A 27,117-nucleotide genomic window follows, 5' to 3' on the forward strand; every position below is an offset into this window, starting at 1 on the left:
ACACACACACACACACACATACACACACACATACACACATACATGCACACACACACACACACACACACACACACACACACACACACACACACACACACACACACACACACTCACACACTGTAAGTACGTGCCGGTAAGTCCCAGGAGGTTGGGGGTCAGGTCACAAGAAGTTGTAGGCAGCCAAGGACAACTGAGACTTACATTACAACGCACAAGCCACCTACCTTTCAGTACATAATAAACCCACACATAATTCCACACAAAATTACACACAAAATTACACACACACACACACACACATACACACACACACACACACACACACACACACACACACACACACACACACACACACACACACACACATATCCAGACTCACACATACACTCCCCCCCCTCACCACCGACATCTCACTACTTCCCCTGATCCCTCCCCTCCCTCGATCACCCTCCCCTCCCCCGTTCACCCTAAACCCTCCCCACTCCTCTCCCACATAGCTACAGTTCCTCCACTACTTCCCCCTCCACACTCTGACATACACATTACTAACCTAACATACAGAACTACATAGGTTTCCCACTCTGAGGCAATCAGGATAAAACAAAAATGGGTTGCCAGAGAGCAACAAGAAAAACCAAGGGACAGGAGGAGGAAACTGCAAAGGAAGATTGGGCAGCAGAGCTCATAAAAAGGGATCATGAATGGGAAAAGAAACTAGAAGAACTTAGCATGAGAATGGAAGAGAGGATAGATATGGAAACCAGGAAGTGGGAGGTGCATGTCAAAGCAGCAGAAGCTAGGATACAGAGTTTAGAAGTGGAATTGAAAAATCTGAAACAGCCTAAAGAACTAAAGAACATTTTGGGATTGACAACAGAGACTGCTACCTCAGCCACAAATAAGGGGACTGTAGGGAAAGAAGGGGCACAACTGCATGGAGAAGCTCTATCAGAGGAGACTGTAGCAAATGAAAGAGCTAAGCTTTATGTGGAGGCTCTAACAGACAACAACAGAGCCCAAGGTAAGCCGAGAAGGGAAAATGACAGGCCACTGAGCCCAAGTACATTAGCCAGTGAAACTGATGAAAGGAAAGCTGCAGTGGAGGAAACCAAATTAAATGAGGGGATACACAGGGATATGCAGTGGGAGAATGAAAGGGTGAGGTCAGTCTTTGTGTATGGGCTCCATGAAGTTGAAGGGGAAACATATGAAGCAAGAAAACAAGGGGAAAAAAAAGCAATTGAAAGCATCATGAAAGCAATAGGAGAAGACGACATGTCCCAGCTGGAAAATTTTCGGAGAATAGGGGGGTTTGTAAAAAAAAGAACCCGGCCAGTGAAAGTGACCTTCAAGGCAGAAGCGACTCGGACCAGGATCCTGCAGGAGAAAGCACGATTAAGGGACATGCCGGCATAAAGGAAGGTGTATCTCGACCGCGACAGAACACAAGAAGAAAGGCAGAAACTGAGAGAGATGGTACAAAGGCGAAAGGAGGAAAGAGAGGGGATGGAGAAGACAGACAGGAGATCCCAGACCCAGGAAGAAGATCAAATACAGCCTCCCTCACAACTTCCTATAGAAGCCTCCCAACCAGGTCAACCCCAGTGCAACCAAACACTCTAAATCAAAACACCCATGCCACATCCAATGCCCCCACCCACTACATTACAAACTCCACCCCCACAGCAACAACCCATAGTTCCTTACCAGGTCTCCCACTTCCCCAACCCCAATATACCTCCCAGACCACAGTCTTAGAAAAGAAGTTGAAGGTGTGGTATACAAATGCAGATGGAATAACAAACAAGTATGAGGAGTGGCACGAAAGAATCAAAGAGACATCCCCAGACATAATAGCACTCACAGAAACAAAACTCACCAGAATAATAACAGATTCAATCTTTCCATCCAGATATCAAATCCTCAGGAAAGACAGAGGGAGGAGAGGGGGAGGAGGAGTTGCACTGCTCATTAAAAACCAGTGGGGTTTGAGAAAATGGAAGGAATGGATGGCACGGGCGAAAGGGACTACTTAGTAGGAACAATCCAGTCTGTGGGACATAAGGTGATAATTGCAGTAATGTACAACCCACCACAGAACTGCAGGAGGCCAAGAGAAGAATACGATGAGAGCAACAGAGCAATGATCGACACACTAGCCGAGGTGGCCAGGAGAGCACACATGGGGGGAGAAAAGTTACTAGTTATGGGTGATTTCAATCACAAGGAGATTGACTGGGAAAACCTGGAGCCCCATGGGGGTCCCGAAACATGGAGAGCCAAGATGATGGATGTGGTACTGGAAAACCTCATGCATCAACATGTTAGAGACACTACCAGAGATAGAGGAGAGGATGAACCAGCAAGGCTGGACCTTGTATTCACCATGAGTAGTTCGGACATCGAGGGTATCATGTATGAAAGGCCCCTGGGAGCTAGTGATCATGTGGTTCTGTGCTTCGACTACATAGTTGAGCTCCAAGTGGAGAGAGTAGCAGGAATAGGCTGGGAAAAACCAAACTACAAAAGGGGGAACTACTCAGGCATGAGGAACTTCTTTCAAGACATTCAGTGGGAGAGGGAACTGACAGGAAAACCAGTACAAGAAATGATGGACTATGTAGCAACAAAATGCAAGGAGGCAGAGGAGAGGTTTGTTCCCAAGGGAAACAGAAATAATGGGAAGAACAGAACAAGTCATTGGTTCACCCAAAGGTGTAGGGAGGCAAAAACTAGGTGTACTAGAGAATGGAAAAGGTACAGAAGACAGAGAACTCAGGAAAATAAAGAAATCAGCCGAAGAGCCAGAAACGAATACGCACAGATAAGAAGGGAGACTCAGAGACAATATGAAAATGACATAGCATCAAAAGTAAAGATTGACCCAAAGCTTTTGTACAGCCACATCAGGAGGAAAACAACAGTCAAGGACCAGGTAATCAGACTGAGGAAGGGTGATGGAGAATTCACAAGAAACGACCGAGAGGTTTGTCAGGAGCTCAACACAAGATTTAAAGAGGTATTTACAGTGGAAACCAGTAAGACTCCAAGAAATCAGAACTGGGGGGCACACCAGCAAGTGCTGGATGAGGTACATATAACCAAGGAGGAGGTGAAGAAGCTGCTATGCGAACTTGACACCTCAAAGGCGGTGGGACCAGACAACATCTCTCCATGGGTCCTTAAAGAGGGAGCAGAGATATTGTGTGAGCCATTAAGAAAGATCTTCAACACATCACTTGAAACTGGGCAACTCCCTGAGGTATGGAAAATGGCAAATGTAGTCCCAATTTTTAAAAAGGGAGACAGACATGAGGCACTAAACTACAGACCTGTATCACTAACATGTATAGTATGCAAGGTCATGGAGAAGATCATCAGGAGGAGAGTGGTGGGGCACCTGGAAAGAAACAAGGGTATAATTGACAACCAGCACGGTTTCTGGGAAGGAAAATCCTGTGTCACAAACCTACTAGAATTTTATGACAAGGTGACAGAAGTAAGAGAAGAGAGAGAGGAGTGGATCGACTGCATATTTTTGGACTGCAAGAAGGCCTTCGACACAGTTCCTCACAAGAGGTTACTGCAAAAGCTAGAGGATCAGGCACACATAACAGGAAAGGCACTGCAATGGATCAGAGAATATCTGGCAGGGAGGCAACAACGAGTCATGGTACGCGACGAGGTGTCAGAGTGGGCGCCTGTGACAAGCGGGGTTCCACAGGGGTCAGTCCTAGGACCTGTTCTGTTCTTGGTATATGTGAACGACATAACGGAAGGGATAGACTCAGAAGTGTCCTTGTTTGCAGATGATGCGAAGTTAATGAGAAGAATCAAATAGGACGAGGATCAGGCAGGACTACAAAGAGACCTGGACAGGCTACAAGCCTGGTCCAGTAACTGGCTCCTTGAGTTTAACCCTGCCAAATGCAAAGTCATGAAGATTGGGGAAGGGCAAAGAAGACCGCAGACACAATATAGTTTAGATGGCCAAAAACTCCAACCCTCACTCAAGGAAAAAGATCTGAGGGTGAGTATAATACCGAGCATATCTCCTGAGGTGCACATCAATCAGATAACTGCTGCAGCATACGGGCGTCTGGCAAACCTACGGATAGAATTCCAATAACTCAGTAAGGAATCGTTCAAGATTCTGTATACCATTTACGTAAGGCCTATACTGGAGTATGCAGCACCAGTTTGGAATCCACACCTAGTCAAGCACGTCAAGAAATTAGAGAAAGTGCAAAGGTTTGCAACAAGACTAGTCCCAGAGCTAAGGGGATTATCCTACGAAGAAAGGTTGAGGGAAATCGGCCTGACGACACTGGAGGACAGGAGAGTCAGGGGAGACATGATAACGACATATAAAATACTGCGCGGAATAGACAAGGTGGACAAAGACGGGATGTTCTAGAGAAGGGACACAGACAAAAGAGGTCACAATTGGAAGTTGAAGACTCAGATGTATCAAAGGGATGTTAGGAAGTATTTCTTCAGTCATAGAGTAGTCAGGCCGTGGAATAGCCTAGAAAGTGACGTAGTGGAGGCGGGAACCGTACATAGTTTTAAGGCGAGGTATGATAAAGCTCATGGAGCAGGGAGAGTGAGGACCTAGTAACAATCAGCGAAGAGGCGGGGCCAGGAGCTGTGAATCGACCCCTGCAACCACAAATAGGTGAGTACAAATAGGTGAGTACACACACACACACACACACACACACACACACACACACACACACACACACACACACACACATACACACACATACACACACACACATACACACACACACACACATACCCAGTAGCAACCTGTGAAGAGGCGGGGCCAGGAGCTAGGACTCGACCCCTGCAACCACAAATAGGTGAGTACACACACACAAACACACACACACACACACTCGCAGGAACCAAGGAGTGGATGAAGGAGCAGTAGAAAAGGATGGAACAAGAGTGGGAGAGAAAATTGGGAGAGCTTTCTGAAAAAATGGAGAAAGAGCTCTCTGTGAAATTGGAAAAGAGGTTGGAGAAGGAGACAAAGAATTGGGAGGCACAAGTCGAAACTGCAGTAGCCAAGATAAGGGTCCTAGAAGTTGAGATAAATAGGCTGAAGCGAGTTACAGGGGCAGTGACCAGAGAAGACACAGCATATGAAGCTGCGAGGCCGAACAGGAAGGAAGGAATTATGAATTATGCTAAGGTCATATCAACCTGCCAAAAAGGTCCAAGGAGTGGAAGGGAAGAACAGCTGGTTGCAGACGGAGAGGGTGATAGGTCGAATGCTGAGGCACAACCATGCTATCAAGAGCCACTGGAAAAATCAAGGGAGAAACTGACCACATACAGGCAGGATCCAGAGTCACAGAGGGTGAGGCAATGGGAGGAGGAAAGGGCAAAATCAGTGTTTATCCATGGGCTTCAGGAGAGAGAGGAAAGGACACACACTGGAAGGCAGCAGGAAGAAAGTAAGGAGATTGAGAAAATCATCACGAAAATAGGTGAAGAGATGGACGAGATTGTAAATTTTCAGAGAATAGGGGGGGTACTCGAAGGGGAGAAACCGACCAATCAAGCTGATTCTCAGGACGGAAACAGTGCGGAACAGGATCCTCCAAGAGAAACCACGATTGAAATACTCGGAAGAGTACAAGAGGGTGTTCCTAGACAGAGACAGAACACAATCAGAACGGCAGCAGCTGAGGGAGAGGACAAAAAAGCGAAAGGAGCTAGGAAAAGAGACAAGGATGGAACCAGCAGAGGTCAGTCAGAGCAGAACAGAACAGCAAGGGCAAGCACACACACAACTATTCTCAGAACCATACAACCTATCACACCATCCCAACACACACTACAATCCATACCCACAGCCTCCACCCAACACCGAGCTATAGAATCCCACAGTATGCCACCAGGTCTCCCACCCTCACAGGCCCCACAAACCACAGTGTTGGAAAGGAAACTGAAGGTATGGTACACAAACGCTGATGGTATAACAAATAAGTGGGAGGAGTGGCATGAAAGAGTCAAAGAGGCATCACCGGACATCATAGCTCTCACAGAAACCAAGCTTACAGGTATGATAACAGATGCCATCTTTCCAATGGGATACCAAATCCTGAGGAAAGACAGAGGGAACAGGGGGGGTGGAGGAGTGGCATTGCTGATCAAAAATTGCTGGAATTTTGATGAGCTGGAGAGAGGAGACAGTGGAGAAGAAAGTGATTACATAGCGGGAACGCTTCACTCTGGAGGTCCCAAGGTGGTAATAGCAGTGATGTAAAACCCACCACAGAACAGCAGGAGGCCAAGGCAAGAGTACGACGAGAGCAATAGAGCGATGGTTGACACACTGGCTAGAGTGGCCAGAAGAGCTCATGCATGCAGTGCAAAGCTCCTGATCATGGGTGACTTTAACCACAAGGAGATCGATTGGGAGAACTTGGACCCGCATGGGGGCTAAGATACATGGAGGGCTAAGATGATGGAGGTGGTACTGGAAAACTTCATGTACCAACACGTAAGGGACACTACAAGAGAGGAGAGGAGAGGATGAACCAGCAAGGCTAGACTTAGTATTCACCTTGAGTAGTGCAGATATCGAGGACATCACATATGAAAGACTCCTTGGGGCCAGAGACCATGTGGTTTTAAGCTTCGAATACACAGTAGAGCTACAAGTGGAAGGAGAAGCAGGAAGGCCAGGACGAATGAACCTAAACTACAAGAAAGGGGACTACACAGGAATGAGGAACTTCCTGAACGGGGTTCAGTGGGACAGAGAACTGGCAGGGAAGCCAGTTAATGAGATGATGGAATATGTAGCAACAAAATGCAAGGAGGCCGAGGAGAGGTTTGTACCCAAGGGTAACAGGAATAATGAAAAAGCCAGGATGAGCCCATGGTTTACCCAAAGGTGCAGGGAGGCAAAAACCAAGTGTGCTAGGGAATGGAAGAAATATAGAAGGCAAAGGACCCAGGAGAATAAGGAGAGCAGTCGTAGAGCCAGAAACGAATATGCACAGATAAGAAGAGAGGCCCAAAGACAATATGAAAACGACATAGCAGCGAAAGCCAAATCTGACCCGAAACTGTTGTACAGCCACATCAGGAGGTAAACAACAGTCAAGGACCAGGTAATCAGGCTAAGGAAGGAAGGAGGAGAGACAACAAGAAATTACCGTGAAGTATGTGAGGAACTCAACAAGAGATTCAAAGAAGTGTTCACAGAGGAGACAGAAGGGGCTCCAGAAAGACGGAGAGGTGAGGCACACCACCATGTGCTGGACACAGTGCACACAACCGAGGAAGAAGTGAAAAGGCTTCTGAGTGAGCTAGATACCTCAAAGGCAATGGGGCCAGATAACATCTCCCCATGGGTATTGAGAGAGGGAGCAGAGGCGATATGTGTACCCCTAACAACAATATTCAATACATCTATCGAAACAGGGAGATTGCCTGAGGCATGGAAGACAGCAAATGTAGTCCCAATCTTTAAAAAAGGAGACAGACATGAAGCATTAAACTACAGACCAGTGTCACTGACATGTATAGTATGCAAAATCATGGAGAAGATTATCAGGAGAAGAGTGGTGGAACACCTAGAAAGGAATGATCTCATCAAAAGCAGCCAACATGGTTTCAGGGACAGGAAATCCTGTGTCACAAACCTACTGGAGTTCTATGACATGGTGACAGCAGTAAGACAAGAGAGAGAGGGGTGGGTGGATTGCATATTCTTGGACTGCAAGAAGGCGTTTGACACAGTACCACACAAGAGATTAGTGCAAAAACTGGAGGACCAAGCAGGGATAACAGGGAAGGCACTGCAATGGATCAGGGAATACTTGTCAGGAAGACAGCAGCGAGTAATGGTACGTGGTGAGGTGTCAGAGTGGGCACCTGTGACCAGCGGGGTCCCACAGGGGTCAGTCCTAGGACCAGTGCTGTTTCTGGTATTTGTGAACGACATGAAGGAAGGAATAAACTCCGAGGTGTCCCTGTTTGCAGATGACGTGAAGTTGATGAGAAGAGTTCAGTCGATCGAAGACCAGGCAGAACTACAAAGGGATCTGGATAGGCTGCAGACCTGGTCCAGCAACTGGCTCCTGGAGTTCAATCCCACCAAGTGCAAAGTCATGAGGATTGGGGAAGGGCAAAGAAGACCGCAGACGGAGTACAGTCTAGGGGGCCAGAGACTACAAACATCACTCAAGGAAAAAAGATCTTGGGGTGAGTATAACACCAGGCACATCTCCTGAAGCGCACATCAACCAAATAACTGCTGCAGCATATGGGCGCCTAGCAAACCTCAGAACAGCATTCCGACATCTTAAAAAGGAATCGTTCAGGACCCTGTACACCGTGTACGTTAGGCCCATATTGGAGTATGCGGCACCAGTTTGGAACCCACACCTAGTCAAGCATGTAAAGAAACTAGAGAAAGTGCAACAAGACTAGTCCCAGAGTTAAGAGGTATGTCCTATGATGAGAGGTTAAGGGAAATCAACCTGACGACACTGGAGGACAGGAGAGATAGGGGGGACATGATAACGACTTACAAAATACTGAGAGGAATTGACAAGGTGGACAAAGACAGGATGTCCCAGAGACTGGACACAGCAACACGGGGACACAGTTGGAAGCTGAAGACACAGATGAATCAAAGGGATGTTAGGAAGTATTTCTTCAGCCACAGAGTAGTCAGGAAGTGGAATAGTTTGGGAAGCGATGTAGTGGAGGCAGGATCCATACATAGCTTTAAGCAGAGGTACGATAAAGCTCATGGTTCAGGGAGAGTGACCTAGTAGCGACCAGTGAAGAGGCGGGGCCAGGAGCTTGGACTCGACCCCTGCAACCTCAACTAGGTGAGTACAACTAGGTGAGTACACACACATACACACACACACACACACACACACACACACACACACACACACACACACACACACACACACACACACACACACACACACACACACACACATACACACACACACACACACACACACACACATACATACACACACACACACACACACACAGTGATGAAATAAGTGAAGAATACACGTTAATGATATGACAGATAATTGCTTTAATAAGAAATATGACTACCGTTTGGTTCCATAACAATGGTCACAAACTGTGACACAGAATGAACCAATGTTAATCACATTTTGGCAAGTTCTTTGTCATATTACTAGGTCCTAATAGCAGCAGCAGTTAGTTTCTCCATTGATGAACAGTCCAGTTTCACTCTCCTGTGATTGATTATTGCTCATAGATCGTAGATTAGATTAAGTCAGGATAGTTTCCAGGGCTATTAAAACACTTAGACCGCACTCTCTTCGATGAACATCAGTATTTTTCTGGAAGTGTGGCCGTTCACTCGTGTATGACCTATTTCCAGTTTAGTATCCCACCTACCAGTGCCAATGCCTTCGTCTGCTACACGTACTTTACCTGACGCCAGTATATAAGCGACTATCTCTATATCTGTGCTTCAGACTCTTCACGACTATGGACATTTTCATCCAAAAAAAACTGAAGAAACATCAGAAGAATTACAGTGCAACTGAGAAATAGGCAATTGCATTGATTCACGAAATCGTAGCGACACGATTGCAAACAAACTATACCACGGGTGGGGCTTGAACCCACGGTCAGAGAGTCGTAAAACTCCACACCGACGCGTTATCCACTTGGCCAGCTAGTTACAATAAGATTCACCCAACTAGGTATATTTATACACCAAAGGAAGGTTAGATTAGGCACCACTGTGACCACAAAGCCGTCATTATGACTCACGAAATCTTAGTGACACAATTGTAAACAAACCATACTGATGTCAACTCTCCAGCACTTTCAGGCGAACTGGAGAAAATCTCTTCTTCCGTTACTCATGTATGTGGATCATATCCTTCTTGTTTCAGCAACAACATAAGTATTATTATAATCATGGGGAGCGCTAAACCCATAGGATTATACAGCGCCTGTGGGGGGGGGAGAGTAGTCAGACTCAATTCAGGGAACCGAAGCACAGATCCAATCCCCTAGATCAAAAGCCCCTCACCAGCGTGAAGGAACCTCCCTTGAGGGGAACAACATGAGGAACAAAATTTTACGAATGTAAGGATAACTTATTAGTTAATACGCTATCCTGGTCCTTCATAAATGTGTAACACTTTAAATTATAGAAAATGTATGTAACATGGGCAGCGCCGTTATGCTTTAAGGAATGTTTATATGTATATTTCATAAGGTCATGACGATCATAGCATTCATGACACGAACCCAAAAACCCATGCTTTCTATAACGTTATTTTGTGGAGATTTTAGTAAAATATTATTATATCTGGGTGCCTACCAACTTGATCTGGACTGCTGATGATGAGGTAGTCATATATAATTTCAATATAAATTGTGTACATCCACTGATAACTCATCTATCAAGAAATTCAATTATAATTATTTGTTGTATTCTACTGATACAGAATCAGTGCGGTAAGCAAATATTAATTAAACACTCAGCTCCAATCATAAAAGATAGAACACAAATCTTGACACACATAGAACACAAGTGATGCATTTCCAGCTTCCCAGTCATGGCTGGAATTAAATAATTATATTTACACACCATAATATGATGAATACACTCCACTTACAGACTCATCTACATAGAGATGAGTCTGACACACCATTGCTATTGTTTGTATTAGCTTCTTGCCACGTAAGTCAAAAAATAAATATAATTATCTGGTCTGGGACAGCATCTCATCTGGATGAGAGATAAGATGCTGTAATGTCTCGTATCACCTGTTAGGAAACCAGAGAGTTAAGGTATAAATGAATATTATTAAATTTAATTTTAGGAGATGTATTTTCTCGTTCCTTCTAATTTGGATTTTTATTAACATTTTTTACAATAGTACTATTCATCAAGACTTTTTTTTATGTGTTGCCAGTGGTGCATATTTTGTAATGCCTTTGTCATGCTAGATAAAGGGTTAAAATTATTTGCAACTCCAACAAGTTCTGAATTACTCACTATATATGAGATGACGCAGAGGTGTGACATGTGCTGTAACAGTGTTCCAGGGATAGGGTGTGACATGCACTGTAACAGTGTTCCTGGAATGGGAGTGTGACATTTACTAAATGCAATGTTGGGTGATCTTGACAGAAACAGTGAAGTTTTCTTTTTTGGAGTATTTATTCTGCATCCAGTTTATACCATACAAAATCACTTTCCAGCACATCATCACGACCATTCAGAAGGCAGTCATAGCCTTCGAGGATGTGTCCACCATCTTAGAATGTGGCAGCTAACAATGTGTTCTTGTAATATGGCATTTCAAAGGAAGGGTTGATGGTTGGGATATGTTACCTCCTCGGACCATAAACCCTCTCATGCCCCTGGCTGGCTCACACCACATCAGTTCTGTCTCTCTGTGTGGCGTGTCATAGCTGTACTAGCAAGCGTTCACATGTTCACGTTCTCTAAAACTCTACTAATGGATCTAACTTGTCCCATTCCCACTACACTCTGTACACAGAGGAACAAAATGTACGAAAATAAATAACAAAAAGGCACAATACCGTGACTGGAACGATACACAAATAGCCCGCACATAAAAGACAGAAGCTTACGACGACGTTTCGGTCCGACTTGGTGACTTTGTCAATGGTCCAAGTCGGACCGAAACGTCGTCGTAAGCTTCTGTCTTTTATGTGCGGGTTATTTGTGTATGGAAAATGTACGAAGTGTTGGAGGAAGGAATTCATGTTAAGGAAAAATTAGCCATCTATATAGTTTTAATTTACCATTTTCAGATTCTTCTTTGTGATAAAGCGGGTTCACAGGACACCCGGGAACTGTTAGAATTTGAGAAGTGTCTAGGTTCATGGGAGGAAGAAGAGAAGTAGTGTCTGCAGCACACTGTAATCCATCTCAGGTATACTGCATACATCTTTGTAAAAATAATTTGTCGTTAAATGTTGCAACATGTACTTATATCAGTGGGTTTGTCCAGTGTTAGTGGTAAATGGTGAGTGCGATGGTAATTTATTATTCAACAAGACACATTAAAATCACTTTTTCTTTCATGTAAGTACAGTAAACTTTAACTACAAATTCTGCATAATACAAATTATAACATTTTCAATAAGTTTCGCCAGGCAGCCAACCAGCCAGGCAGCCAGGCAGCCAGCCAGGCAGGCAGCCAGGCAGGCAGCCAGGCAGGCAGCCAGGCAGGCAGCCAGGCAGCCAGCCAGGCAGCCAGCCAGGCAGGCAGCCAGGCAGGCAGCCAGGCAGGCAGCCAGGCAGCCAGCCAGGCAGGCAGCCAGGCAGGCAGCCAGGCAGGCAGCCAGGCAGGCAGCCAGGCAGCCAGCCAGGCAGCCAGCCAGGCAGGCAGCCAGGCAGGCAGCCAGGCAGGCAGCCAGGCAGGCAGCCAGGCAGGCAGCCAGGCAGGCAGCCAGCCAGCCAGCCAGCCAGCCAGCCAGCCAGCCAGCCAGGCAGCCAGCCAGCCTTGAGTCTTCCTTTTAATATTATATAAAGTATAATAGAGTATAATGTATATGTCACTATTACGCAAACTGAGTGACTCTGAGGATTCTTACCAACCAGGATAATCCAGGATAATCCAGGATAATCCAGGATAATCCACTTATCTCTCTGGCATATTTCACTTACCTACTACTAATAAATATCATTTATATGTATATAATTTTATTATTTGTTAATTTATATACTTTATATATCAACTGATGTATAATTGTTTTTGTTTATTTAATAAATTTTATTAAAATTTAGAAGCGCTTTCATTGGTTCTTTGTTTTGTTCGTGCCGCTAGTAACGTAATGTTTAAAACCTTAAGTTCACTATTTGTTCACTAGCCATAAACCGCTTACACTATTTCAGCGTCGCAGGAAAGGACCTGCTCCTAATTGCTTCAAAAAGCTAGCTGAATACCTGCTACCGTTATAAACTAGCAGAATATTTGCTCACAACTAGTACTAAAATTAGCAGATTTGCTCACAACTACTACTAAAATTTAAAATCTAGCTCACTTTCTTCTGACTACTAATAAAAACTAGCAGAAGACATGATTACAATCATTTGCAACTTGCAGAGGACCTGCTAGAAAGCTTCCTTTACTTACCACACTAAGAGTGTTGTTTTGAGTCACGTCAGCGTGGGGAGTGTCGGTGGTGTCACCCGTGGTGTTGAACACCCAGCTGAAGGACACTTCCTGGGGCTGGGAGTCCACTTGGCAGACCACATGAACCACCTCGTCCCGGGCCACGCCGTACACCCACCGCTGACCAGGCACACACACAGGCGTGTCTGGAGAAGAGTAAGATAAGATAAGATTTGTTTGGATTTTTAAGCCGGGGTAGGGAGGGTTACCTACCCAGGATAAGCCAAGAAAGTCAATGCGTCATCGATGACTATCTTGTTTTGAAAATCAAATCAAATCAGATCCAAATGTTTCTTTCTTTTTGCAGTATGCAAACTGTAGTTTACATGTAATAAGGTATTGTTAAGCACAAAGAAAGTGACTAGCTTTCATTGTGGTTCTTCAGTCTTATTTCCCAGGATGCCATCCACACCAGTCGACTAACACCAGGTACCTACTTACTGCTAGATGAACAGGAACAACAGGTGGATGGTGACTAACACCAATGTACCTACTTACTGCCACGTGAACAAGGACATGCCCAACGTTTCCTCCCATGCCAGGGATTGAGCCACGGACACTCAAGCGTGTGAGTCGAGAGCGTGCAACCCGGCCACAGGACACTATGGATTATTTTAAACTGCAAAAGTTTGCAACGAAACTAGCCCTGACTACATTACACAGAAAAAAAGCCTGTTTTCTAATGCCTTACTGCAACAGAGAACATAAAAACCTTGCCTAACATGATTACGACGTACGAAGTAGTGAGAGAAAGAGACAGAATGGACAGAGTGAGTCAGAGAGGCAGGCTAGGTACACAAGGACACAAGCGGAGGTCAAATATACGGGTAAGTCACAGGGATGTTAGAAAATATTTCTTTTCCCTTGGAATTATCAAGTAGTTGAATGACCTGCTCAGCGAGGTGGTAGAACAAGTATCCACACAGAGTTTTAGCAGAATTATGGTTGAGGTCAGGCAACCAGTAGAGAGTGAATCTAAGAGCGGCATGTGGAGAGGTAAAGCCAGGAACTGAGGCTCTGTACCATAGGTGAGTACTCTCTCGCTCGCCCTCTGTACGCAGCCTGGCACTGCATTAATCTCAGTTGAGCTTGACATATGCTGTGTATATGGTCCTTGTTGAGGCTTTTAAAAGCTGCCGTTTAATCTGCCAGTGTCTCCTCTGCTGTTGTAGTTATTCAGATGAAGCTTCCTCAGAAAAAGTGCTAGGAAATATGCTCATCCCGAGGTATTTCCTTTTCAAGAAGGTTTGCAAATGTTGAGCCTGTACTCTGTTTTCTGCCGTCTGTGCTCATCCCTTATTTCGAAAAAATTATATTTACTGGGGTTAAATTCTAATAACCAGCTTGTCAGAGCCATTTCAAGTCTTTTCTTTCCTGCTCCTGTTTTTAACCTCCTCATTATTTTCATGCTATCTGCAAACAGGGTCTCATCTGACACGATTTCTCTTATCATGTTGTTCACATGCACTAGAAATAGCATTTGTTTACATATTGACCTTAGTGGAACTCGACTCGTCACACTCGCCCATTCTGATACTTCCTCCCGGAAAATATCTCCCTGTTTTTTTCTGTCAAGTTTTCCTAAATCAACTGCAGTTATCTTGCTGTTATCCCTGTCTCTGGCTTGCGTCCCTGTCTCTTATAAAGCGCTATACCTTCTCACAATCCTGTAATATACTGTCCACCAATTCCTCGCTTTCTTGCCTAACTTTTGTTACGTTACTATAGAAAAGCTTGAAGATTTGTGAGACAGGCTTTATTATGTCTAAAATTGTGCAGGCTGTTGCTTATTAATGCACTCCTTTCCATGTGGTCTGATACATGTCACTAACAGTGGTCAGTGGTTTATTGCTGCCTATCTGTCCCTTTTTTTAAATGTCTGGACTACATTTGAGTATTTTTCAGACATTTGGCAGCTTCTTTGTTTCAACTGACCTATTAATTATCGCTGCAAGTATTTCTTATACTTGTCCTCCCATTCTCGGAATTCATGGAGTGACGTTGTTCTGGGCCAGTGCCTTCGAGGTATCTAGTTTATCAGTGGTTTCTTCACTTCTCCTTCTGTTGTGTGTGTTATGTCCAGTACTTGTTGGTACATTTTGCCTCATCGACTCTCTTTCAGTGTTTCTGAGACCACTGGAATTCCTCCAGGAATCTTTTGTTCAGCTCCTCACAAACTTTTAGGTCATTCTTAGTGGTCCTCCTTTCTTTCTTTTCATTCACATTTTCTGTTTTTCAGAGTTGACTTCTTTCTGATGAAGCTGCATAGTAACTTCAACTTAGATTTGTCTTTCGATGTTATGTCATTCCGGAATTGTCGTTCTTCCTTACGTCTCATCCATGTGTATTCATTTCTGGTTCTTATCCTCGTTTCTCTCTTCTCTGGTGTTATTTGCCTTCTACATGTCTTCTATGTTCTTATACCTTAATCTTTCGCACCCCATCAACTCTGAGTGAGTCATGGGCTCACTCAGTTGTTGCCTGTGCTTCTCCTGCTTCAGGGTAATAACTTCTTATAGGTCACTATGACTCACGAAATAGTAATGACACGATTGCAAACAAACCATACCACGGACGGGGATAGAACCCGCGATCAGAGAGTCTCAAAACTCCAGACCGTCGCGTTAGCCACTGGACCAGCTAGCCACAATAAGACTTGAGCTAGAGTTCGTCACGGCCACGCTAGCTGGAGATTCGTCTGTAAAAACTTGCATTTGTGGTCACAATGGTGCCTGTGCTAACCTTCCTACCGTGTAGAAATGTACCTAGTTGGATGAATCTTATTGTGGCTAGCTGGTCCAGTGGCTAACGCGACATTCTGGAGTTTCGAGACTCTGATCGCGGCTTCTATCCTCGTCCGTGGTATGTTTTTTTTTTTTTTTATCTAGGTCACTTTTCCATGGAACACTTCATAGTAAACACCTCACACCGGTGTAATCTCCTCACCTCCACACCTCTGTGTTTCTCTCTACGGTCACTTCGTCAAGTTATTCTAACTTCAGTATGGAGATATCGCTATTACCATGAAGCGTTTCGTGTTCAATGTCCTGTAAACAGATTTATTTAGGGTGAACACGAGATCCAGCCACAATGGTTCGTCGCCTTTTCTCTTTCTTGTTGCATTTCTTGACATGTTGATTCATGCAGTTTTCCATTGCTACCTCTAACAACCTACCTCTCCACGTTTCCAGTCCTCCATGTGGCTCCAAGCACTCGCAGTCTAATTCCTGATGACTGAAGTCTCATTATTAATAATTTTGCATTGCTCTGTTGGCTCTTCTAGCCATCTGCATAGTCGTGTTCACCATCGCCATGTTGTTGACATATTCCTTACGTTACGCTTGTGCGACAATTAATAGACATTATTGCTCACTAATTACCGCTTAGGAGTTGCAGGACAATCTTGGTGACATTAAATGTCAAGGGTTAGTGTAAGCAGCAGATCTAGCCTTTCATAAATGTGTGTTTGTGTGTGTGTGTTTACTCTCCTAATTGTGGTTGCAGGGGTCGATTCACAGCTCCTGGCCGCGCCTCTTCACCGGTCGCTACACGGTTAGTCTCTCCTTGCTCAATGGGCTTTATCATACCTCTTCTTAAAAATATGTACGGTTCCTGCCTACACTACATCGCTTTCCAGACTATTCCACTTCCTGACAACTCTATGGCTGATGAAGTACTTCCTAACATCCCTGTGGCTCATCTGAGTCTTTAACTTCCAATTGTGACCCCTTGTTGCTGAGTCCCATCTCGGGAACATCCTGTCTGTCCACTTTGTCGATTCCTCTCAGTATTTTATATGCCATTATCAAATCCTCCCTATCTCTTCTGTCCTCCAGTGTCCTCACGTCGAGTTCCCTCTCTTCCTAGGACATGCATGTGTGTGTGTATTTGTTTGTGTGTGTGTGTGTGTGTGTGTGTGTGTGTGTGTGTGTGTGTGTGTGTGTGTGTGTGTACACTCACCTAGTTGTACTCAGCTAGTTGAGGTTGCAGGGGTCAAGTCCAAGCTCCTGGCCCCGCCTCTTCACTGGTGTGTGTGTGTGTGTGTGTGTGTGTGTGTGTGTGTGTGTGTGTGTGTGGTGTGTGTGTGTGTGTGCGTATGTGTGTGAGTATGTACTCACCTATTTGTGGTTGCAGGGGCCGATTCATAGCTCCTTACCCAGCCTCTTCAATAATCACTACTAAGTCACTCTCTCCCTGCTCCATGAGCTTTATCAAACCTCGTCTTAAAACTCTGTATGGTTCCTGCCTCCACTACGTCACTTTCCAAACTATCCCACATCCTGATAAATTTATGACTGAAGAAATACTTCCTAACATCCCTATGACTCATCTGAGGCTTCAGCTTCCAATTGTGACCCTTTGTCTCAGTGTCCCATCTCTGGAACATCCTGTCTTTGTTCACCTTGTCAATTCCTCGTAGTATTTTGTAAGTCGTTATCATGTCTTCCCTAGCCCTCCTTTCCTCCAGTGTCGTCAAGCCGATTTCTCTTAACCCTTCTTCGTAGGACATTCCCATTAGCTCTAGGACTAGTCTTGTTGCGAAGCTTTGCACTTTCTCTTATTTCTCGACGTGCTTGACCAGGTGTGGGTTCCAAACTAGTGCTGCATACTCCAATATGGGCCTGACGTACACGGTGTAGAGAGTTTTAAACGATTCCTTACTGAGGTATCGGTTTGCCAGGCGCCCATACGCTGCAGCAGTTATCTGGTTGATGTGCTCAGTATTACACTCACTCCAAGATCTTTTTCCTTGAGTGAGGTTTGCAGAATTTGGCCGCCTAGCCTTTACTCTGTTTGCGGTCTTTTTGCCCTTCGCCGATGTGCGTGTGTGTGTGTGTGTGTGTGTGTGTACTTGCTTAATATTCACCTAGTTGAGGTTGCAGGGGTTGAGTCCTAGCTCCTGGCCCCTCCTCTTCACTGGTCGCTACTAGGTCACTCTCCCTGAACCGTGAGCTTTATCATACCTCTACTTAAAGCTTCCCAAACTATTCCATTACCTGACTACTGTGTGACTGAAGAAACACTTCTTAACATCCTTGTGATTCATCTGTGTCCTCAATTTCTAACTGTGTCCCCATGTTGCTATGTCCCATCTCTGGAACATTGTCTCTGTCCACCTTGTCAATTCCTCTCAGTATTTTATATGTCCTTATCATGTCCCCCTATTTCTCCTGTCCTCCTGTGTTCTCAGGTCGATTTCCCTTAACCTCTCCTCGAAGGACATACCTCTTAGCTCTGGGACTAGTCTTGTTGAAAACCTTTGCACTTTCTATAGTTTCTTTACGTACTTGGCTAGGTGTGGGTTCCAAAATGGTGCCACTTACTCCAATATGGGCCTAACGTACACGGTGTACAGGGTCCTGAACGATTCCTTATTAAGATGTCGGAATGCTGTTCTTAGGTTTGCTAGGCGCCCATATGCTGCAGCAGTTATTTGGTTGACATGTAACTCAGGAAATGTGCCCGGTGTTATAATCACCTCAAAATCGTTGAGTGAGGTTTGTAATCTCTGGCCCCCTAGACTGTACTCCGTCTGCGGTCTTCTTTGCCTCTGTGTGGGTGTGTGAATTTTCACCTATACACTCAACTATAAGTGATTGCAGGGGATGAGTCTCAGCTCTTGGCTTTTTGCTGACCTCTACCAGTTTTATTCTCTCCTTGTTACGTGAGCCTTATCATACCTCTTCTTAAACCCATGTATGGATCCAACTTTTACTAATTAATTCTCCAGGTCGTCCAACTTCGTCACTACTCTAAGGCTGACTCATCTGTGTTTTCAACTTCTACTATTACTAGTACTACTACTATTACTGCTACTAGTACTACTACTATTACTACTATTACTACTACTACTACTACTACTATTACTACTATTCACTTCTCGGTCCACGGCGGACCGAAACATTGTCAAAACTTTCCTCAGCTATGTACGCCATATTTGTGTATTGTTCGAGCCATGGTGTTGTGATTCTTTATAATGCACTGTTATGTTCCTTTTACATCTGTGTGCCCTCGCGACCAGTGTTACAAAAAGCTATGTACACTAAACCTGCATAAAACTCACTTATTTGCTTACTTATTAACGTACTTATTTACTGTACTGATTTTCTTAAAGCTAGTCACTTTTACCTCGAGAAATACTGCTTTTTATGGATAATTTCTGAGTGTCTCATCTGATTAGCTTCAAGCCTTCCATGCTAATACCTGGGGTATACCTGGAGAGGGTGTCGGGGATCAACGCCCTCACAGCCTGCTCTGTGACCAGGTCTTGTGGTGGGTCTGGGCCTGATCACAAGGCTGTTACTGTTGGACGCACGTAAACCGACGTACGAAACACAGCCCGGCTGGTCAGGCACTGACTATAAGTGCCTGTCCAGCGCCTTCTTGAAGACAGCAGGGAGTGTTTTGGTAATCCCCCTTATGTATGCTGGGAGGCAGTTGAACAGTCTTCGGTCCCTGACACTTATTGTCGTGTTTCTCAGTGTACTCGTGGCGCCCCTGCTTTCCATTGGGGGAATGTTGCATCTCCTGCCGAGTCTTTTGCTTTCGTAGGGAGTGATTTTCATATTTAAATTTGGTACTAATCCCTCTACGGTTTCATAATGTATGTTATCGTGTATCTTTCTCACCTGCATTCCAGGGAATACAAATCAAGCAACTTCAACCGTTCCCAATAATTTCGGTGCTTTATCGTACTTATGTGTGCTGTGAAGGTTCTCTGTATATTCTCCAGGTCTGCAATTTCGTCTGCCTTGTAAGAGGTAGTTAGTGTACAGCAGTATTCCAGCCTAGAGAAGACAAGCGATTTAAAGAGAATCATCATGGGTTTGGCGTCCCTAGTTTTGAAGGTTCTCATTATCCATCCTACCATTTTTCTAGCAGATGAGGTAGACACATTGTTGTGGTCTTTGAAGGTGAGATCCTCTGACATTACCACTCCCAGGTCCTTCACACTAGTTTCTAGCTCTATTTTATGGTTGGAATACGTTTCTTACTCTGACACAGTTTTAATTTCCTCAAGTTTTCCATGTCGGAGCAATCAAAATTTCTCTTTCTTGAACTTCACATTGTTTTCTGCGGTCCAGATAAAGATTTGGTTGATGTCCGCTTGGAGTCTTTCAGTGTTTTCAATGGTTGATATCATGGAAATTCGGGTGTTATCCGCGAAAGGAAGACACAGAACTGTGGTTTATATCTCTATGTCAGATATTAGGATGAGGAACAGGATGGGAGCGAGAACTGTGCCTTGTGGAACAGAGCTCTTCACTATAGCTGCCTCAGACTTTACTCTGTTTACTACTACAACTTCTAAGCTGTGTCAGTCTTGACGTGCTAGTGTGTTTTAGGATATTGTTCTCCTTGATCTTTTTCAATGGTTTGAATTAGATCACATCTGTGTCATGATTTACCAATTTTACTAAAGAAATTTTGACATTAGTTTCCACATGATGACGTATAAATGTTTCTTCTCATTCCCATTAGATATTTAATAGTTATATTTCACTGCACTATCACCTTCATACTGCACTATTTGTTAAGTGAACTGAGGCAATAGGACAAGCAACAGGAAGAAAGTGAATACAAGCAATAGAGTGTGAAAACAAAATAAAAGTATCAGTGAAAATTGGCAATAGGCCTCCAGGAAGTGGTTCTGCCATAGTCAGGCTGTGTGTCATAAATAAGGAAAAAAGTGAAGTTGCCAGCACTTAAAGTGTAAACACTTGAGGGGCGCTTGGAGAATATATATATATATATATATACATATATATATATATATATATATATATATATATATATATATATATATATATATATATATATATATATATATATACATGTATATATATATATATATATATATATATATATATATATATATATATATATACACATGTATATATATATATATATATATATATATATATATATATATATATATATATACATGTATATATATATATATATATATATATATATATATATATATATATATATATATTGTCTATATATAATGTATATAGATATAAATATATCTGTATATATATATATATATATATATATATATATATATATATATAATATATATATATATATATATATATATAATATATATATATATATATATATATATATAATATATATATATATATATATATATATATATATATAATATATATATATATATATAATATATATATAATATATATATATATATATATATATATACATATATATATATATATATATATATATATATATATATATATATATATATATATATATATATATATATATATATATATATATATATATTATAGGATGGGGTCCACCTCTGGTGTAAATTGTGGGACCCATAGCCTCGGAGAAGTGGATAAAAAGGCTTCAAGGATGAATATTTGGATTTCTTCCTGAAGCCGTTTGAATATTCCACTTCCCTTACCACCCCATCTTTTATATATATATAATATATATATATATATTATATATATATTAAATATATATATATATATATATATATATATATATAAATATATATATTTTTTTTTTTTTTATTATCACACCGGCCGATTCCCACCAAGGCAGGGTGGCCCGAAAAAGAAAAACTTTCACCATCATTCACTCCATCACTGTCTTGCCAGAAGGGTGCTTTACACTACAGTTTTTAAACTGCAACATTAACACCCCTCCTTCAGAGTGCAGGCACTGTACTTCCCATCTCCAGAACTCAAGTCCGGCCTGCCGGTTTCCCTGAATCCCTTCATAAATGTTACTTTGCTCACACTCCAACAGCACGTCAAGTATTAAAAACCATTTGTCTCCATTCACTCCTATCAAACACGCTCACGCATGCCTGCTGGAAGTCCAAGCCCCTCGCACACAAAACCTCCTTTACCCCCTCCCTCCAACCCTTCCTAGGCCGACCCCTACCCCGCCTTCCTTCCACTACAGACTGATACACTCTTGAAGTCATTCTGTTTCGCTCCATTCTCTCTACATGTCCGAACCACCTCAACAACCCTTCCTCAGCCCTCTGGACAACAGTTTTGGTAATCCCGCACCTCCTCCTAACTTCCAAACTACTAATTCTCTGCATTATATTCACACCACACATTGCCCTCAGACATGACATCTCCACTGCCTCCAGCCTTCTCCTCGCTGCAACATTCATCACCCACGCTTCACACCCATATAAGAGCGTTGGTAAAACTATACTCTCATACATTCCCCTCTTTGCCTCCAAGGACAAAGTTCTTTGTCTCCACAGACTCCTAAGTGCACCACTCACTCTTTTTCCCTCATCAATTCTATGATTCACCTCATCTTTCATAGACCCATCCGCTGACACGTCCACTCCCAAATATCTGAATACGTTCACCTCCTCCATACTCTCTCCCTCCAATCTGATATTCAATCTTTCATCACCTAATCTTTTTGTTATCCTCATAACCTTACTCTTTCCTGTATTCACCTTTAATTTTCTTCTTTTGCACACCCTACCAAATTCATATATATATATATATATATATATATATATATATATATATATATATATATATATATATATATATATATATATATATATACATGAGGAAGTACCACCTCTATAGCTGGAATGGGGACCTTCATCCTCAGAGAAGACAATAAACGTACCTCAGGGAAAACTCAAGGTTCTCCACGGAGCTGTTTGAATATTTTCTTTTATGTGAACATTTATTAATAAACAGAATACATTTACAGAAAACACAAACATGAATACAATGGGACAATGTATTATATATATATATATATATATATATATATATATATATATATATATATATATATATATATATATATATAAGTGAACTTATCATAGGAGAAATGTGTTCACAAAGGATCCAGGAGACCGGAGAGTAAAACACTCAGCAGGGAGCTGCAGCGAGCACCCATGAGGCACCAGGAGGCACTCCTGTGTCAGGCGCAAGTAATACTCAGTTGTGGTTGAAGGAGCTTGCCATAGGACCAGTCTCTGATGCTATAAACTAAAGCGTCACTCCTAGAGTTATCAGAACAAGAGTAAACAGCATTTACCAGCATTTAAATAGCATTTACTAAGGTGTAGGTGAGTTAAGGCAGTGTGATGACGGTTAGTCAGTATGGGGATCCACCAGTACACTGACAAACGTGCACAGACAAGTACTCACGTACACACAAACATACACACACACACACAAACTAACACACACACACACACACACACACACTATACACACACAACTACACACACACACACACTACACACACACACACACACACACACACACACACACACACACACACACACACACACACACACACACACACACACACACATCAATCAGATAACTGCTGCAGCATACGGGCGCCTGGCAAACCTACGGATAGCATTCCGATACCTCAGTAAGGAATCGTTCAAGACTCTGTATATCATTTACGTCAGGCCCATACTGGAGTATGCAGCACCAGTTTGGAATCCACACCTGGTCAAGCACGTCAAGAAATTAGAGAAAGTGCAAAGGTTTGCAACAAGACTAGTCCCAGAGCTAAGGGGATTGTCGTAAGAAGAAAGGTTGAGGGAAATCGGCCTGACGACACTGGAGGACAGGAGGGTCAGGGGAGACATGATAACGACATATAAAATACTGCGCGGAATAGACAGGGTGGACAAAGACGGGATGTTCCAGAGATGGGACACAGAAACAAGAGGTCACAATTGGAAGTTGAAGACTCAGATGAATCAAAGGGATGTTAGGAAGTATTTCTTCAGTCACAGAGTAGTCAGGCCATGGAATAGCCTAGAAAGTGACGTAGTGGAGGACGGGAACCATACATAGTTTTAAGGCAAGGTATGATAAAGTTCATGGAGAAGGGAGAGAGAGGACCTAGTAGCAATCAGTGAAGAGGCGGGGCAAGGAGCTATGACTCGACCCCTGCAACCACAAATAGGTGAATACACACACACACACACACACACACACACACACACACACACACACAAACACACACACATTCCGAGCACCCACACGCACACACGTCCATGCACGCACTAATGCTCACAAAGCCCAAGCGTACACTGACATAGGCACGCACACAGGCAATTGAACCGCAGTGCGACTTGATAGCAATATACCCTACTCATTCCCTTCCCTACACCTCTCTCTCTCTCTCCCTCCCCCATTCCCCTCTCTTTTTCCTTCCTCTCTCTGTCCCTCCCCCTTTCTCTCCTCTAGCCCCTTCCCACTTTTTCTCCATCCCCATCACTGTCCCTGTCCCCTCCCTCCCTCTCCCCATCTCTCTCCCCTATTCCCCTCTCTGTTCCTTCCTCTCTCCCACCCTCCCCCTTTCTCTCCCTCTAGCCCTCTTCCCACTATTCCCCACCCCATCACTTTCCCTCTCCCCACCTCTCTCCCCTATTCCAATCTCTTTTTCTTCCTCCCTTCTCCCTACCTCTCCCTCTAGCCCCCTTCCCACTCTTTCTTCCCTCCAACATCACTCTCCCTGTCTCCTCTCTCCCTCTCCCATTCTTCCTTCCCCCATCCCCCCTCTTTTCCTTACTCTCCCCCTTCCCCCTTTCTCTCTCTCCCTCTATCCCCCTTTCCACTCTTTCTCCCCCCCATCACTCCCCCTGTGCTCCTCCCTCCCTTTCACCATCTCTCCCCTATTCCCATCTCTTTTCCTTCCTCCCTCCCTCTCTTCCCCCTTCCTCTCCCTCTAGCCCCCTTCCTACTCTTTCTCCACCCCCATCTCCCACTCTTTTTCCACCCCCATCATTCTCCCTGTCCCCCTCTCTCCCTCTCCCTCACACACACACACACTAATCATGGGGCACCAAAAACCTGGACGGAGAACCAGAGGAATTGTGGATGAAGCGAGTGGTGGACCTGGGAGACAGGACTGGGAGGCAGAGCTCACGCGAAGAGGAGTGCGGGAGGAGCCTGGAAGAGATCAGCAAGAAAATGGAAGAGAAAATAGCTGAGGAGAGCAGGAAATGGGAATTACAAATCACAGCAGCTGAAGCTAAGATACAGAGCTTAGTAGAAGAACTAAGGAGTCTGAAACAACCTAAAGAACCAAAGGACAGTACAGCTATGACACCAAGAGCTACTACATCAGTGACCGATGAGGGGACAGTATGGAACAAAGGAGATATACTGTACACGATGACTATCGGACCCAATGGGGGCCTGGGAAAAGGCAGGGAGAACAGCAGGAAGTAATGAGGAGACTAAAGTCAATGAAGGAGCTAAGCTATACACTGAGGCTCTAACAGACAACTGCCATGTCCAAGAATAGATAAGCACAGGGACACTGGATAGGGAAGAGACAGTAAGAAGCAACGCGTCAATGACAGGAACTATTTAGAATCAGAGGATGCTCAGGGAAGCACAATGGGAGGATGAAAAGGAGAGGGCCGTTTTTGTCTATGGGCTCCAAGAAGTAGATGGGGAAACTTAAGAGGCAAGGAAATAGGAGGAGAAAAAAACGATTGAAAGCATCATGAAAGCAATAGAAGAGGACGACACGACCCAGCTGACAAATTTTTGGAGAATTGGGTGGTTTACAAGAGGAAAAAAGCATCCAGTCAAAGTGATTTTCAAGGCAGAGTCAGCTCGAAACCGGATCCTGCAGGAGAAAGCGCGGCTAAGGAGCAATCAGGCATTCTGGAGTGTGTACCTCGACAGAGACAGAACACAAGAAGAAAGGATGACACTGAAACAGAGGGTGCAATGTCACAAGGAGGAATGGGAGGCAAGGAAGGTGGAGAGCAGGAGAAATCAGGCCTATGTGGAAGAAAAAACACAACCCCCTCCATTACCACCCACAGAAGGAACACAACCATGGCAATCCCAAAGCAATCAAACAACCTAATCCAAAACCCACTCACTGTACCCTCTGCCCCCATCCCCCTCAATGCAAACCCCATCCCTACAGTAACCCTCAGTAACCCACACATCCCCCTCAGCTCAAACCCCACCCCTACAGAAACCCACAGCAACCCACACACTGTATCCTCTATCCCCATCCCCTCCCCACAACCCCCTCCCCCACTGTAACCCCCTATAGGCCCTCTCACCCATCCCCCTCACCACCACCCTCACCCCCACTGAAACCTCCCATAGGCCCCTGCCAGACCTGCTCACCCTAACCCACTTCTCTCCCCAGAAAAGAAAAAAAGTTGAAGGTTTGGTACACAAACGCGGATGGAATAACGAATAAATGTGAGGAGTGGCACGAAAGAATCAAGGAGATGTCCCCAGGCATTGTAGTGGTTACAGAAACAAAACTGGGATATATAACAGATGCAATCTTCCTACCCAGATATCAGATTCTGAGGAAGGATAGAAGGAGCAGGAGGGGAGGAGGGGCTGCACTACTAATAAAAAACCGATGAGGTTATTAAGAAATGGAACGAATGGATGAGATTGGAGAAAGGAATTACATAGGTACAGTTCAGTCAGGGGAACACAAGGTAGTCATTGCAGTGATGTATAACCCACCACAGAACTGCAGAAGGCCAAGAGAGGAATATGATGAGTGCACCAGAGCAATGGTGGGCACACTAGCTGAGGTGGCAAGAAGGGCTCACTCGAGTAGAGCGAAGTTACTGGTCATGGGCGACTTCAATCACAGGGAGACTGATTGGGAAAACCTGGAGCCACATGGGGGTCCCGAAACATGGAGAGCCAAGATGATGGTGCTGGCAAATCTCATGCACCAACATGTTAGGGATACTACCAGAAAGAGAGGGGAGGATGAACCAGCAAGACTGGACCTTGCATTCACCCTAAGTAGCTCAGACATTGAGCACATCATATATGAAAGGCCCCTTGCAGCTAGTGACCACGTAGTTATGAGCTTTGAATACATTGTGGAGCTAAAAGTGGAGAGGGTAACAAGA

General features: G+C 44.0%; 1 protein-coding gene across 1 annotated transcript in view; it reads right to left on the reverse strand.

Annotated features, from left to right (window-relative positions):
- LOC128690170 (nephrin-like) overlaps positions 1 to 27,117 on the reverse strand; it is a 398,545-nt gene that overhangs the window by 92,559 nt on the left and 278,869 nt on the right. The window contains exon 7 of the mRNA XM_070090735.1: positions 13,161 to 13,345. Coding sequence (XP_069946836.1) covers positions 13,161 to 13,345 — 185 coding nt within the window. The remainder of the gene's footprint in view (positions 1 to 13,160; positions 13,346 to 27,117) is intronic.

The sequence above is a fragment of the Cherax quadricarinatus genome, chromosome 32 (assembly GCF_038502225.1).
Source record: "Cherax quadricarinatus isolate ZL_2023a chromosome 32, ASM3850222v1, whole genome shotgun sequence".
Classification (NCBI taxonomy): Eukaryota; Metazoa; Arthropoda; class Malacostraca; order Decapoda; family Parastacidae; genus Cherax; species Cherax quadricarinatus.